This window comes from Colobus angolensis, unplaced genomic scaffold (assembly GCF_000951035.1).
Source record: "Colobus angolensis palliatus isolate OR3802 unplaced genomic scaffold, Cang.pa_1.0 Scaffold253, whole genome shotgun sequence".
In the NCBI taxonomy this organism is placed as follows: Eukaryota; Metazoa; Chordata; class Mammalia; order Primates; family Cercopithecidae; genus Colobus; species Colobus angolensis.
Window position 1 is genome coordinate 1737022 of NW_012115744.1, and position 15202 is coordinate 1752223.

The window sequence follows — 15202 nt, forward strand, 5'->3', positions numbered from 1 at the left end:
AAAAAAAAAAAAAAAAGAAAGAAATTATAGGCAAATATCCCTGATAAATACAGATTCAAATATCCTCAGCCAAAATACTAGCAAATGCATCCAGGATCACATTGAATGCATCATACACCATGATCAATTGAGATTTATCCCTGGAATGCAAGGATAGTTCAACATGCAAAAATCAATTAGTGTGATAACAACATGTTAAGAGAATAAGGAATACAAATCATGTGATCATCTCAATAGATGCAGAAAAATATTTGACAAAATTTGACACCCTTTCATGATCAAAATTCTCGACAAATTAGGATTAAAAAAACCTCAACAAAATAAAGGCTATATATATGACAAGCCCACAGCTATGATCTTACTCAATGATGGAACACAGAAAGCTTTCCCTCTAAAATCAGGAACAAGACAATGATATCCACGCCCACCACTTCTGTTCAACATAGAACTGGAAGTCTTACCCAGAGCAATGAGAAAAGAAAGAACAGCAACAAAAAAAAAAAGGCCTCCTAAATGGAAAGGGGAAAACTAGGAAGCAGAAGGAAAACAGGCAACCCATGGGAGGGGTGAGTGAGAGTCTTTCTGCAACCCAGTTTCCCACTGGAGATCCAGGCAATGGGAGGGCACCTTCACCCTCCCAAGTTTTGAATCCATCTTAGGAAGCAGCTGGGAGGCCGTAAGCAGGAACTGCTCCAGGGAGGGAACTTGCCCTGGGTCCCATACCCATTCTACAACCTAGGTGGCTACATCAAGATGCCATTTTTTAAATCCTAGCTTTTAGCAGAGTGTGCATTGTTTTGGGATCCAGCAGTGCCAGTCATAGGCATTCAGGAAACTTGGGCTATTTGCTTGTGGAACTGGAGCAAAGCAGGGGTGGGCTCCTGCAACTGTAACTGAGAAGCAATCATGGTGTGGTCTGCAGCCACTGGCACTGGCAAGCAGGCACCACTCCTGGGGCTTAAGCAGGATATGAATTGCCACGGAGTCTTGGTCTTGAGTTGGGTAGGGGCTTGTATGGCCTGGGGCTGAGTTGCTGGCTAGGCGTGGACTGCCCGGGTCTGAAGGGTCAGCTGTGACAGGTGGGACTGGGGTGTGAGAGGGATGTGTTTAGCCCATCTGCTGGCCAAGGCTGTGACTGCTAGGGCTGACCCCACTTTCCCCATGGCAGGACCAAACTCTTAGAATTTGATAAATGAATTCAATCAAGTTGGAGAACAGAAAATCCATGTACAAAAATCAGTACCATTTCCATACACTAGTAATGAGCTGAAAAAGAAGTCTAGAAGGCAATCCCAATTACAGTAGCTACAAAAAAAAAAATAAATTTAACCAAGGATGTAAAATGTTTCTACAATAAAAACTGTAAAATGATGAAAGATATTGAAGAGGACACATAAACATTGAAAGACATTTCACATTCATGGATTGGAAGAATACTGTTAAAATGACTACAATACCCAAAGTGATCTACAGATTCAGTGCAATCTCTATCAAAATATCAGTGACATTCTTCACAAAAATAGAAAAAAAAATTCCAAAATTCTTATGGTACTACGGAAGACCCTGAATAGCCAAAGCAATCTTGAGCAAAAAGAAGAAAGCTGGAGTCATTGCATTACCTGGCTTCAAGATATACTACCAACCTATATTAACTAAAACAGCATGGTACTGGCATGAAAACAGACATATAGACCAATAGAACAGAATAGAGAACCCAGAAGTAAATCCATGTAATTTTAGCCAACTGATTTTTGACAAAGATGCCAAGAACATGCATTGGGGAAAAGACAATCTCTTCAATAAATGGTGCTGGGAAAACTGGGTATGCATATACAGAAAATGAAACTAGACCCCTATCTCTTACCATACACAAAAGTAAACTCAAAACGGATCAGACATAAATATAAGACCCAGACTATGAAATTTCTAGAAGGAAACATAGTGGAAATACTTCAGGATATTGGTCTAGACAGATGTTTTATGGCTAAGACCTCAAAAGCACAGGCAATGAGATAAAAACTAGAGAAATGGGATTATATCAAACTGAAAAGTGTCTGCACAACAAAGGAAACAATCAGCAGAGTGAATAGACAACAGGAGAATGGGATAAAACATTTGTAAACTATTAATTTGACAAGGGATTAATATCCAGAATATACAAGGAACTCAACTCAATAGCAAGAAAACAAATAATCTGATTTTAAAATGGGTGAAGCATCTGAATAGGCATTTCTCAAAAGAAGACATCCAAATGGCCAACAAGTATGTGATAGAATGCTCTACATCACTAATCATCATGGAAATGCAAATCCAAACCACAATGAGAATCATCTCACCTCAGTAAGATTGGCTGTTATCAAAAAGACAAAAACAAATGCTGTTGAGGATGCAGTAAAAAGGGATCTCTTGTACTGGTTGGCAGGAATGTAAATTAGTACAACCATTGTGGAAAATAGAGTGGAAGTTTCTCAAAAAGTTAAAAATAGAACTATCATGATCCAGCAATCTCAATACTGCATATATATCCAAAGGAAAATAAATCAGTATGTCAAAGAGATATCTGCTCTCCCTGTTTATTGCAGCACTATTCACAATAACCTAGATGTGTAATCAACCTAAGTGTCCAACAGCAGATGAATGGATAGAGAGAATGTGGTATATTTACAGGATGGAATACTATTCAGGCATAAAAAAATGAAATTCTCTCATTCATGTCAACATGAGTGTGCCTGGGGGACGTTATATTAAGTGAAATAAGCCAGTCATAGAAAGGTAAATACTGAATGTGAGCCGAGATTGAGCCACTGCACTCCAGCATGGGCTACAGAGCAAGACTCCGTCTCAAAAACAAACAAACAAACAAAAAAACAAACAAAAAAACTACATAGTCTCGCTTTTATATGGAAGCTAAAATAGTTTATCTCTTAGATGTAGGCGGTGGAATAGTGGTTACTAGAGGTTGGGAAGAGTAGGAGGAAGGAAGCCACAGGGAGAGATTGGTTAATTAGTACAAAATTACAGGTAGATAGGAGAAATAAGTTCTATTGTTCTATAGCATGTAGGGTGACTATAGTAAACAATAATTTATTGCACTTTTCAAGTACCTAGAAGAGAGGATATTTGAATGTTACCAACACAAAGAAATAATAAAAATTGGAGGTGCTGGATATCCTAATCACCCTGATTTGATAACTGCGTGTTGTATACATATATTGAAGTAGCACACGATAACCCATAAGTATGTACATTTATGTGTCAGTTAATATATATATGTGCATATATACAAATATGTAACACACACACATGTATAAGTAACAAAAAAGAAGAAAATCTTGCCATTTTCAACACTATGTATGGAGCTGGAGGACATTACTGTAACCTAAGTAAGACAGAAATATCTGCATGATCTCATTTGTATATGGAACTAAAATAGTCAAATTCATAGGAGCAAAGTAGAATGGCGGTTGCTAGGGAATGAAGGCAGAGGAAAATGGGGTGATGTTGGTAAAAGAATACAAAATTTTAGTTAGGCAGCATGAATAAGTTCTGGAGATCTAACATACAGCGTGGTCACAATATTTAACAATACTGTATTGTATATTTGAAATTTGCTCATGCACAGGTAGCTATGCAAAGGTAATGGCTATTTTAATTACCTTGATTGTGTCAATTATTTCAACCTATGTAGGTTTATCAAAACATCAAATTGTATACCACATATACACATAAGTAAACACAATTTTTATGTCAGTGATATGTCAATAAAGGTGTTAAAAGAAAATGTGTTATGTACCTAAAATGAAATGCTGTTAAGCCTTAAAATTGAAGGAAATTCTTCAATATGTGACAAAATAGATGAAACTTGAGGACATTATACAAGTGAAATAAGCCAGTTACATAAAGACAAATACTGCACTATTACACTTACATGGGGTATTTAAAATAGTCGAAATCATAGAATTAAAGAGTGTCTTTGTGGTTATAGGGTCTTGGGGGAGGAAGAAATGGGGAGTTACCAGTCAGTGGCCATGAAGCTGTAGATATCTGCTGTACAATATTTTACCTGTAGTGAACAATAATGTAGAATACACTTTAGAAACTTGTACCAAGTAGAACTTGGTAGCCCAGTTGAGATTATCCAGTCTGAAGAACACAACGAAAAAAAGGATGAAGAAAATGAAGAGAATGTCAGGGACCTAAGGGACACCATCAATTGTATCAGTACACACATATTGAGAGTCCCACAGGAGAGGAGAAAGAGAAAGGGGCAGAAAGAATATCTGAAGAAATAATGGCCATGAATGTCCCAAAGTTTTGAAAATGTTAACCTACACGTCCAAGAAGCTGAGTGCACTCCAAGGTGGGTAGACTCAAAAAGACCCACACTGAGACATGTCATTATCAAACTGTCAAAAACTAAAGACTTGAGGACAATTTTGAAAGCAGCAAGAGAAAAACGACTTATCATCTACAAGGGATCTTCAACAAGGTTATCAACGGATTTTTCATCAGAAACCAGGGAGGCCAGAAGGCAGTGGAATGGCATATTCAAAGGTTGAAATAAAAAGATAATTCTATATCTAGCAAAAATCACAAGAGCAGCACCTGCTGTTACCACCACGCAGAATCCTCTTCTCCCAGTGTCTGTGTGTCCCTTTCCTGCCTCCCCTCCTTCAGGACCCCCATGAGCAGTCCTAGTGGACAGTATACACAGGTCCATATCTGACTTCCCTGCTTTTCCATAGTTACATGTGTCACCTTTGATGTTCTCTGCTTGTTTCCCCCTTCCCTGAATAGAATGGAGTCTTTCTGAGGGCAGTGAGGTTTGTTCACATCCTTTTTTTTTGAGACGGGGTTGTACTGTGTCTGCCAGGCTGGAGTGCAGTGGCATGCTTCGGCTCACTGCAACCTCCACCTCCCAGGCTCAAGAGATCCTCCCACCTCAGCCTCCTAAGTAGCTGGGACTGCAGGTGCATGCCAAGGCACCTGGCTAATTTTTGTATTTTTTGTAGAGATGGAGTTTTGCCATGTTGCTCAGGCTGGTCTCGAACTCGTGGACTTAAGTGATCCACCTGCCTTGTACTCCCAAAGTGCTGGGATTACAGGCATGAGCCAACATACCCTGCCATGAATCTTTTATTCCACTGCTAAATCCCAAGCACCTAAAGCAATGCCAGCACGTATAGCCCTCAATAAATATTTGTTGAATAAGCAAGTGAATAAATGAATTAGAATACTTAAAAAGTATTATAAATGATTGTAAACAATCACTGAGCTCTTACTAGGGGCAAGGTATGACCTGGACTCTAGTCTTAGTCCCATTTTACATGGCAGACATGCAGAACAGTTGGATAAGTTGCTATCAATGGTGAAGCTGGATAGTGCCCTTTGGAGTCCAGGTTCTGAACCCTGCCCCTTCCTGCCCTGCTGGCTGGCCCATCTTTGGAGATACCCTGTGTTGTGAACAAAATAGGTCATTTTCTTTTACTTTGCGTTTATTTCCTATAGTGGTGCTGGGGGCATTCTGGGTTCAGGAAGCCTCAAAGTTAGAGAAAAAGCCGAGAACACTTTGAAAGAATGTGATTAAATGATTGGGACCCTGTGGAGAGATATCTTAAAGCTACAACATTTTTAGAGAGAAAAATATATAATTAAATTTTTTTTCCAATATTTTCAAAGAGCATGTTTTAATATTGCAAGAAGAGAAAACAATTGGAAACATCTTTTTAAAGTCTTATTATTCCAGAAAATATGCAAGTTCTGCCCTGTGGGTAGACACTGTGTGGTTTGGGGCTCACCCCGGTGCTGTCGTAGACACTCAGTACACAGAGGCTTTGATGCAAGACAGTGTGTTTCCTGCTGTCATTGCAGACTGAGGGGGCGGCCCCTTTGCCCAGGAATTCAGGGACTCCCTCCCTTTTCATCGTGAAGCATTGATACCACACTCAGGGCCTGCGAGTTTCCTGCATTCAGGGGGCAGAAGGGGAATATTGGGGTGTGGAGGGGCCACATGCTTAAAAGCACCTCACTTCTGCTCGGTGCCGCTGGCCACATCGTAACCTCCTCAAGAAGGGGAAGCAGGTCTAGCGGAGGGGAGATGGGCTTTCCCTATGTAGTGTGAGGGGTCAGCATGGGGGATGGCGAGCTGTGAATGGCCTCATTTACTCCCCCGGTGGCCAGGCATTCTGTGGCTTTTCTGAGCCTCAGTCTTCTCACCTATATGATGGGAACCAGGAAGCCTTCATTTCTAGTCTGCATTGAGGAATAAATGGGGTGATTGATTCTACAGTGATTTGGAGATGTAAACGTCTGTACACCTCTAGGAATTATTTCCTGAGTGACTGGGAGAAGGGCAGCCTGGCACCCGTTTCTCTTGCAGCATCCTGTTTGCTGACATCGTGGGTTTCACGGGCTTGGCATCCCAGTGCACGGCCCAGGAGCTGGTGAAACTCCTCAATGAGCTCTTCGGCAAGTTTGACGAATTAGCCACGGTAAGTGCAGTGTTTTTCTTTGTTCGAATTAAATTAGAATTGCTTCTGGAGTGATGATATGCCAGTGGATTCCCTGTATTTGGACCATGAACTACACTGATTGCTAAGCATTTCTTCCAGCAAGGTTATAAATCACTCACCTGTTGTTTTTAGCCTCACCATTCATTGATTCCTTTCCTTGGACCGGAACCTTGCATTTACCAGATAAGAAAATGCTTGCACAAGCATGGCCAGCATGCTGTCGAATGGGGACTTCCATGCAGAAGGCTTCATTGTGCAGGCCATATGTAGGTATGGGTCTGCCCTGTGCACCATCCTGCTGCCACAGTGTCCCACTGCAAACAGAGCTGGTGATTGCAACCCCTTGTTCTGGGCTCTACTGGAGCAGGCCTGATTCTGGGTCTGCCACCCTCCTGGGATTGAAACTTGTCTGCTGGGGGCCCAGTTGCTGATGCCTCCTGATGCCTGCAGGCAGTGACCACCCTTGCGTGCTGGGGTTTTGAAAGACCTTCCTTGGACCAGTCACATCTGGCAGCCAAGTTCTGCTGAACGTCGGGCCAAGGCCATACCAACAGCCTTGGCTTGTAGTGCGCATGTTTGGAAGCAAAGATGAGCAAGCCAGCCAAATCTCCTTGTACAGAGGTTTGCCCTCCTGGGACTTAGTCACATTGGCCATAAGGCTTCTGAGGGGCTGGCACAGAATGTGCTGTGTTTAGAGACAGGACATGTGGGACTGGGATCTGAGCTGCAGAAGCCAACAGACGTTGCGGGCCCAGAGAGAGCACATCTATTGCATGGCATCGATATCCTACCCCTCCTTTTCCTCTGCTGCCCATGGATACATTGTACTGCTCATCAGTCATCAGATTGAAAGCTAGAATGTGCCCTGGTTGCATGTGATGGAACTTCCCCTCTTGCCATTCACCTGGCACATCCTCCCTGAGATTTTCACGCCCCGCCTGTGCAGGAAGGGTCGGCTTCTGCAGGACGACTGACCATGGACACAGAAAGTCTCCTCTTTCCAAGGGGGAAGGGGAGGAGGGAGTCTGGTGTCAGGAGAGCCCAGGATGTGATGCTTTTCAGGGCCACTGACCCACCTGAGTTTCCTTGGACCCCAGACACCTAGCATCCCCACCCTGTGAGGGTGTGAGAGGAGCACAGTGAGATGGAGCCAATTTCAGGTTCACCTCTTGTCCAGCCTCCAGGTGGTCAGGGAGGGGCGCTGAGGTCAGTGTGAGACGAAGCAGTGAGGGGCAGTGAGCTCTGTTCAGCAAGGCAGAACCTTTTCAGAGGAGGTGGCAGTGAAGCGTCTTGGGGGAAAATGTGGATGCTCCCTCAATGAAGGAGGGGAGAGGAAGGCACCTTGATAAGGGGCTGGCTTGTGCAGAGTCCTGAGGGGCATTCTGAGCACAGGGCAGGGCTGGGCAGGACAGAGCCCGGCGGTGTCACACAAGCTGAGGCCAGTGAGACTTGCCATACGTGGCAGCAGTTAGCGGGACCCACTAGAGGTAGGAGAAAACTTGGGAGCCTGTTGCAGACACCTGATTAGGGAGAGAGGTTAAGGTAGGAGGGGTAGGGCAGAAAGAGGGTGGGCATGGGAGATTTTGGACACTACTCCCTTTGGAAGATCCCTGTGGGGAAGAAAAGGTCTTGAGATCCAGTTGTAAAGTCACTGTTTTGTTTTCCAGTAAACAGTGGAAAAGATCAGCACCTTTTACTTTTCCAATAAACAGTGGAAAAGTAAACTGACTTTACAAGTGGATCTCAAGACCTTTTTTTCCCCACAGGAATCTTTGTGGGCAGTGACACCCCATTGATAGCCTGAGCCAATGTTCCACAGCAGTCCGTTTGGGAAAGCCCACTTCATCTTTCTGCTGGGCAATGCCCTTGCAGAGCTTCTGGTCTGCAGTGCCCTTGCAGTCTTATCTGGGCCATCCACTGGGCTTGTCCCCTGGACTGTGCAGCCATTGTTGTGTCCTGGGCCTGCTCCTGCTTCCCACCCCTTCAGCAGGAAGCTGGTCATCTTGGGAGCTTTTCTCTGGAGGGTCCCGCTTGGCCCCACCTGGGCCTTTTCTCTCTCACTGTGCTTGGAGCTGGTGCTGGGTCCTCCACTCCTACCATCTGATTCTGTTTTCCTGGCAGTCCTGAGATCAGTACCTTTGTCCGTGAGGGGACAGGACCCATGTTGGGCCAGCACAGGCCCTTTGCAGTCCTGCTGTTGACTCCCTGGGGCTCTAGTTCTCTTATGAGGCACCGTATTTCAGCCCAGTTGCTTTGCAGTTTCTTTCTTTGATAAAGAAGTGCTGGCTCCTAGGAGAGGCTGAAGATGTTATGGAGAGCTGCCTGCTGCTCATGGTGCTGGGCTGTCACCCTGGTCCCAGGCCTTGGCATCTGCTGTTCCTTTCTGTCTGTGCCACTGTTCAGGGTGTATGGGTGGGGGCTCTGGGCCTGTTTCAAGACATCATCACATGCTCTCTCATCTCGTGTTTCCATGTTCCAAGTGACTCCTTGAAACCTACTTGGCTCTTTTGCCAGGACACTGATTCATGCCTGGGATGCTGGCTTACATACTTTTATCAAGAAGAATGTGCATGCATCAGAGAGTGGGTGATGTACGTGGTGGAGAGGCCTGATGGGTGAAGTGGAGTGAAAGATGTGTTGAGATGTGTGTGCCTGTACATACGTGTGTGAGTGTGCGCATGTGTGAGCATGCATGTGCACACGTGTGTACACATAAATGTGTGAACATGGGTGTGCATGTGTGGGAATGTACATGAGTGAGCCTGTGTGCCTGCAAATGTATGTGTGTTATGTGTGTAGGTGTATTACATGTGTGAGTGCTTACATGAACACACGTGTGTACGTGTTGTAGGTTAGCATGCATGTGGTATATATATAAGTATGTATGTATGTGTGTACCTGTGTGACTGTGCATCTGTACATGCATGTAAGTGCCTGTGTGTCCCCTGTGGGTCACCACCTTTGGTTGGGAACATTCTCCTGGAGTTCTTTGGCAACACAGAACACAGTCACCTCATGAGAAATGGGGACTAAACTGACATGATTTTGTGTCAGGGGAGTCTGTCCTCTTGACTTCCCATGTGTGCACAGATGTGTGTATTGCGGACACCTGCTGAAGCACAAAGCCCTGTGCTTCCCAGTGACCATGCAGGATTGTGGTGTTATCCCATGTCCAAGAGAAGGAGACTGAGGGTCAGGGAGGACCAACTACTTCCTAGAGGCTTGCTGGCTCTGGACCCAGCAGCCCCTAATGTGAGGCTCTCTGCCTGGGGTTAGCTGACTAGGTCTGTGAAGGGCAGATAGTAAATATTTCAGGCTCTGTGGGTTACATATGGTTTCTGTTGCAACAACTCAACTCTGCGTTGGAGCATGGAAGCAGCCACAAATACTTAAACAAATGGGTGTGACTGTTCACCAGTAGAACTTTACAAAACAAGGAGTGGTCCACGGCCTCAGCATGCCAGCCTCTGCTCTAAACCATGACACCTGAACAGTGTTACGTTTAAAGACATCCATGCGCCCTGTCTTTGCTGTGTGCCTGCCCAGCAGCTGGGCAGTGGCTGACGTGTTGGCCTCTGGGTGGTGGAGTGTCCTGGGAATCAGCCCCATGGAGCCTCCAGGTTGTGCTGCTGGCCGCCTTTGTTCTTGGGGACGCTGTTTCTGCATAGCAGGGCTGACAGTGCTGGCAGAGGTTAGGATATCATTACAGCTGCAAGATGCCTTCATGTAGCCCTTGAATTCTGCCAGTTGAGAGCTCCAGGTGCCCATGAGGAGCACAGCAGAGAGAACTGGACCAGCAGTCCCTGCAGCAGCATAAATAGCATCACCCCCAATAACTACAACTCTGGTGTAAAGTGGCTGCTCAGTCCCAGCAACATTTGAGTCTGAGCTGAAGAGAATATTTTCTGGTTTCTAGGAACACATTATTGTAAATGGGATCCATTTGGGCATTAAGCCCTTGATCACATGGGAGCAGACAGGGGCTCGATTAGGGATCTCGGCAGCCAGGCAGAAAGGAGGATGGGGCCTTGCCCTAGTGCACTGATGCCACCACAGAGTGACAGCCTTGGGGTTAGAGGGCGCGGTAGTGTGTGGGTGGGGGCACATATTGACCAGCAATTGTTTTATAGCACTAGAGGGCCAGAAGGCGATGCTCCGATGTGAGCAGATGCAGGCACAAGGGGCTGGGCCTGTTTCTTCTCTTGACCCCTGCCCTCAAAATCAGGGTGGAACTTTAAGAGCCTTAGTTGAAAGTCTTGAGTTTGGCTGCACTGTGCAACATGAGGAGACAAAGGCCAAGTTGGTGACCTCACAGAAGTCTTTGTAACATCCTGGCCAGGACATGATGTCATCTTCATTCTAAGAGTGAGCAGAATGAGGCTCATGTGATAAAGCAACATCCCCAGAGCCACAGCCAGGATTGGAAGCGGTGTCGTTATGGCTCCAAAGGCTGTCTTCCTAGAAGAGAACTCCTCCTCATCCTTGAAAGCCCCAAAGACCATCTTTTCTCTAGGTCTCTGCCCATTGGGCCTCTGACCTTTCACCAGCCTTCTGTGGAATGGGTGCATCCTGTCCAGCTAACCCTACTCATTCATCACAGTATGGCGGTTTTGCAGGGAGGCACTGGCCTGTGGACAGCCCATACACATGTCTGAGTTGGCACTGAGTCCCAGTGCTGACCATGGAGCCTGGCACACAATGGCTATCCCTGCCTGTTTAAGTGGGACGGTGCCATGCCAGTGTGTCCACTCCAATGGATTCTAGACTCCTCGGCCTGTTACCTGAGGCTGGGGAACCTCTGATGGGGCCCACATATGAGAATGGCCAGAGGAGGAGCTGGGGTGGCCTACAACAGGCACTTGTTGGCCAGGAGCCTCCTTTGGAGAAGCTGAGTTGGGCTGGGAGCAGGATCAGTACCTGGGAGAGCTGGCTGTGGGTTTATTAGGGCTCAGCTATCTGCGCATGATGGCTCTGAAGAGCACCGGCCACTCCTTACCCTCCCTGTTGCTGTAAATAGGCTCCAGAATCCACTCGTGGAGAGACGCATCTGCAGAGCAAGCACAAATCTGACTGGCTGTCACCAGGTGGTAGTGAGTGCCCTGTGGGGATAGAGAGAGGATGCCAAGCTCCCCAAGACTCCTGGCGCCCACTTCGCGTATGCACAGCTGTGGCTGAGCGTGAGGCTGCTCCTGGTGGGGTGGTTCTTTGCTGTTTCTCATGTGTGATTGAGAAGCAAGTGTCATGTCACCTGGGACACCTTAAGGTGGATTCTTGGGCCATATCCAGAACCACTCATCAAAGTCCTAGGGATAAAGAATCTGCATTTTGCTAACTCCCTGGATTTTGCAGGCCAGAGGCTGAGAGCCACTCTCTAAAGCTTGTGCTCATATACAGACCGCTGGGCCTCAGAGGTGGGTCCCTTGGCATTCTCCACTCTGACCCCATGGGTTTTCCTCACACCCCAACCTTCCAGCCAAGTGAGCCTGTCGCTTTCCCTACATGAAGACTTCGGTTTCCACCATCCATCTCCATGCTCCTGCCCCTACTAGAGCCCCTCCAGGCCCCTGCACAGTTTACAGTGAGCAGAATGGAAACGCATATTTCTTCACACAGCAGGGAAAGTGTTTCCCTGTCCTGGGATCCTTGCAGAGTGACCTGCCCAGACCCTACCAGAGGTGGAGGGTGAGTGGTTTCTGGGGGAAGCGGGGTATATGAGGAGGCACCTCCACCCTTCCCCAAGGCAGGACAGCCCATGGGCCATGTTTTGGTGTCTTTAGGAAAATTATTTATTAAGAAAAGTTCTCAAGTATGTTTGGATGACTTTTTGAATACAAAGTGAATCTGTCAGTTTTCCTAGGAAAGGTTTACATAACACTCTGTCTTCTGCAACTTGGCATGCTTCTTTCTTCCAACAAACTGCACCACGTGTGGCCTAACTAGTGCCCGCCTTCCAGTAATGTGTATGAGTTCTGTGGTTCAGTGCCTCTGGGATATGTTACACCTCACCGGTATTTCCATAGCAGCTCCTCGTGGGGTGAGCATGAGGACCTCTGCTTCCCGTTTCAAACCTTTCCTCGGCTTCCCACTGTCCTCGGTGGCACAGAGGACTCCTTACTTTGGAGGTATGATTGACTGATAATGAGCTGCATGTGTGTATGGTTCTGTTCGTTTGGGCATATGTACACATGTGTGAAGCCATCACCACAGTCAAAATGCTGAGCATATCCTTCAGTGTTTCCCAGACCCTTTGCAATCCCTCTCTCCTCCCACTTCTTATTTTACTCTCTCCCTGTGTCCAGGCAACTCTATCACTACAAATAAGTTTGAATTTTCTAGAATCTTATATATATGGAACAAGGCAATATGTACTCTACTTTGTCTGGCTTTTCTTCACTGAGCATAATTGTTTTGAGATTCATCCAATTTGTTGCATGTGTCCGTACTTCATTCCTTTTCATTGCTTAGAAGCATCCCATTTTGTAGCTGTACTGCAGCATGTCTGTTTATTCACTTTTTGATGGGCATTTGGGTTATTTCTAGGTTTGGGTTATTACAAATAAAGCTACTATGAACATTCATGTACAAGTCTGTGTATGGATATTCAATTCTCTGGGGTAAATACCTAGAAGTAGAATGCCTAAAATACATGGTAGATGTATGCTTAACTTTTTATGAAACAGATACAATGTTTTCAGAGTTATTGTAGCATTTCACATTCCCATCAGCAGTGTATGAGTTCCAGTTGCTCCACATCCTCATCGGCACTTGATGTCAGTCTTTTAAATTTTAGTTTTTTTTCTAATAGGCATGTGGTGCTATTTTATTGTGGTTTTAATTTCTTATTTTTTAATAGCTGATGTGGTTGAGCATCTTTTCATTGCTTACTGGCCACTCATATATCTTTTTGGTGAAGTGTCTGTTGAAACTTTTTGACCACTTCCTTTTATTTGGGTTGATTTTTTTCTTTCTGTAAAGTTTTGAGCATTCTTTGTATGTTCTACATACAAGTCCTCCATCAGATATATGATCCCTCAGATTTGGCTTGTTTATTCTCTTAACAGTGTTGTTTGAAAAGCAGGAAGTTTTAGTGTTTATGAAGTCCAATTTATCAGTGTTTTTAATGCATTGTAACTTCCGTGTTGTACTTAAAAAATCTTTGCCCAAAGTGTTATAACTGTGCATTGGCTTCCTAAGGCTACTGTGGTGCATTACCACAAACTTGGTGGCTTGAAACAAGAGAAATTTCTTTTCTCACAGTTTTGGAGGCCCAAATTCTGAAATCAATATTGCTTGACCAAAATCCAGATATTCGCAGAACCATACTCCATCCAGAGGTTCCAAGGGAGAATTTGTCCCTTAACTCTTACATCCTCTCTTGGCTGTTGGAATTCCTTGGCTTGTGGGCACATCACTCCAGTCTCCCTCTGTCTTGATATTGCTGCCTGCTCCTCTTCATTCTTCTGTTTTCTCTCTTTCCCTGCCTTTTCCCCCTCCCTCCTTCTCTCCTTCCCTTTCTCTGTATGTGTGTAAAATTTCCTCCTGCTTCATTTTTATAAGGGTACATGTCGTATTCAGGGCTCATCTGGATAATCCAAGATGGTTTCCCCATTTTAAGATCCTTAATTTATTACCTTACAAAGATCTTTGTTTTTGTTTGCTTTGTTTTGTGTTTTGCCATGTAAGGTTGCATTTACAGTTTCCAGAAATTTGACCATGGGTGTCTTTGGGAGACTGGGGAGGCATGGAATTTCAGCCTACTACACACTGTGAGCAGCCATCCAAAATCTCCCGGATTTCAGTCTCCTGATTCAAAAATAAGACTAAATATGACTATTTCGGTTGGTTAGTGAGAAAGTAATCGAAAGTAAAATAATAAAAAGTCTAAAGCATCTAGCACAGTGCCTAGGATAGGGTTTACACTCAATGTATGATCATTATCATTGTTACCAGGAAAGCGGTGATCAGTGGGGTCAGTGTTTTTAAAACTATGCGAGTATTTGAAAATCCAACTTGAAAATCATTGAGACCCTCCAACATAAAGATAAACTCATTTTAAAAATCCCATCAAGTTCTTAATTGTATAACCAGATAACATTTGATGCTAGAAATTGTCCATTTATCAGCTTTGTCTGTTTTAGAGAATTGTCAAATAATGCTGTCCTTATTACCATTATAATGCAGTTGGATTCCATTTTAACTCTGCAAATGTCCTCTCATTCTGCTGTGTGCAGGAAACTGCTAATCACTGGTATGTGCATATGTAAGGAGAATACAATCTGTGACTTAGTCTGCCTCACAATCCATCAGGGGAACAAAAGTTTTCCTTAAATACTTGTTTTATAGAGCACATACTATATCACAAGCAAATTGAGTACTATTTCACTTATTCACCATTTTATAAGCTCTGCATCCAAACTTGAAAACAAACATCGTCCACAAAAAGTCAGAGCATTAGATGCAATTATCAGATTAATGTTTAATAAGGTATAAACACAACATAGTGTATTCATAATTTTTGTGTGCATGTGAATTTCCATAGCTTTACAAGTACACATTGTCCTAAGGAAAACTCACATGAGAAAGATACACAAATAATCACAGTCATTTGTTTCATTTGCCAGCTATCTAAGCCAAGCCTGCATATCCCTTCATCTCAGAGTAAGGTTGCAAAGTAAATAAATATATACTTA

General features: G+C 44.5%; 1 protein-coding gene across 1 annotated transcript in view; it reads left to right on the plus strand.

The window, feature by feature from the left end:
- The window catches only part of ADCY1 (adenylate cyclase 1 (brain)), a 136412-nt gene that overhangs the window by 43535 nt on the left and 77675 nt on the right, over positions 1–15202 (plus strand). The window contains exon 4 of the mRNA XM_011946793.1: positions 6380–6491. Within this exon, the coding sequence (XP_011802183.1) occupies positions 6380–6491 (112 nt within the window). The remainder of the gene's footprint in view (positions 1–6379; positions 6492–15202) is intronic.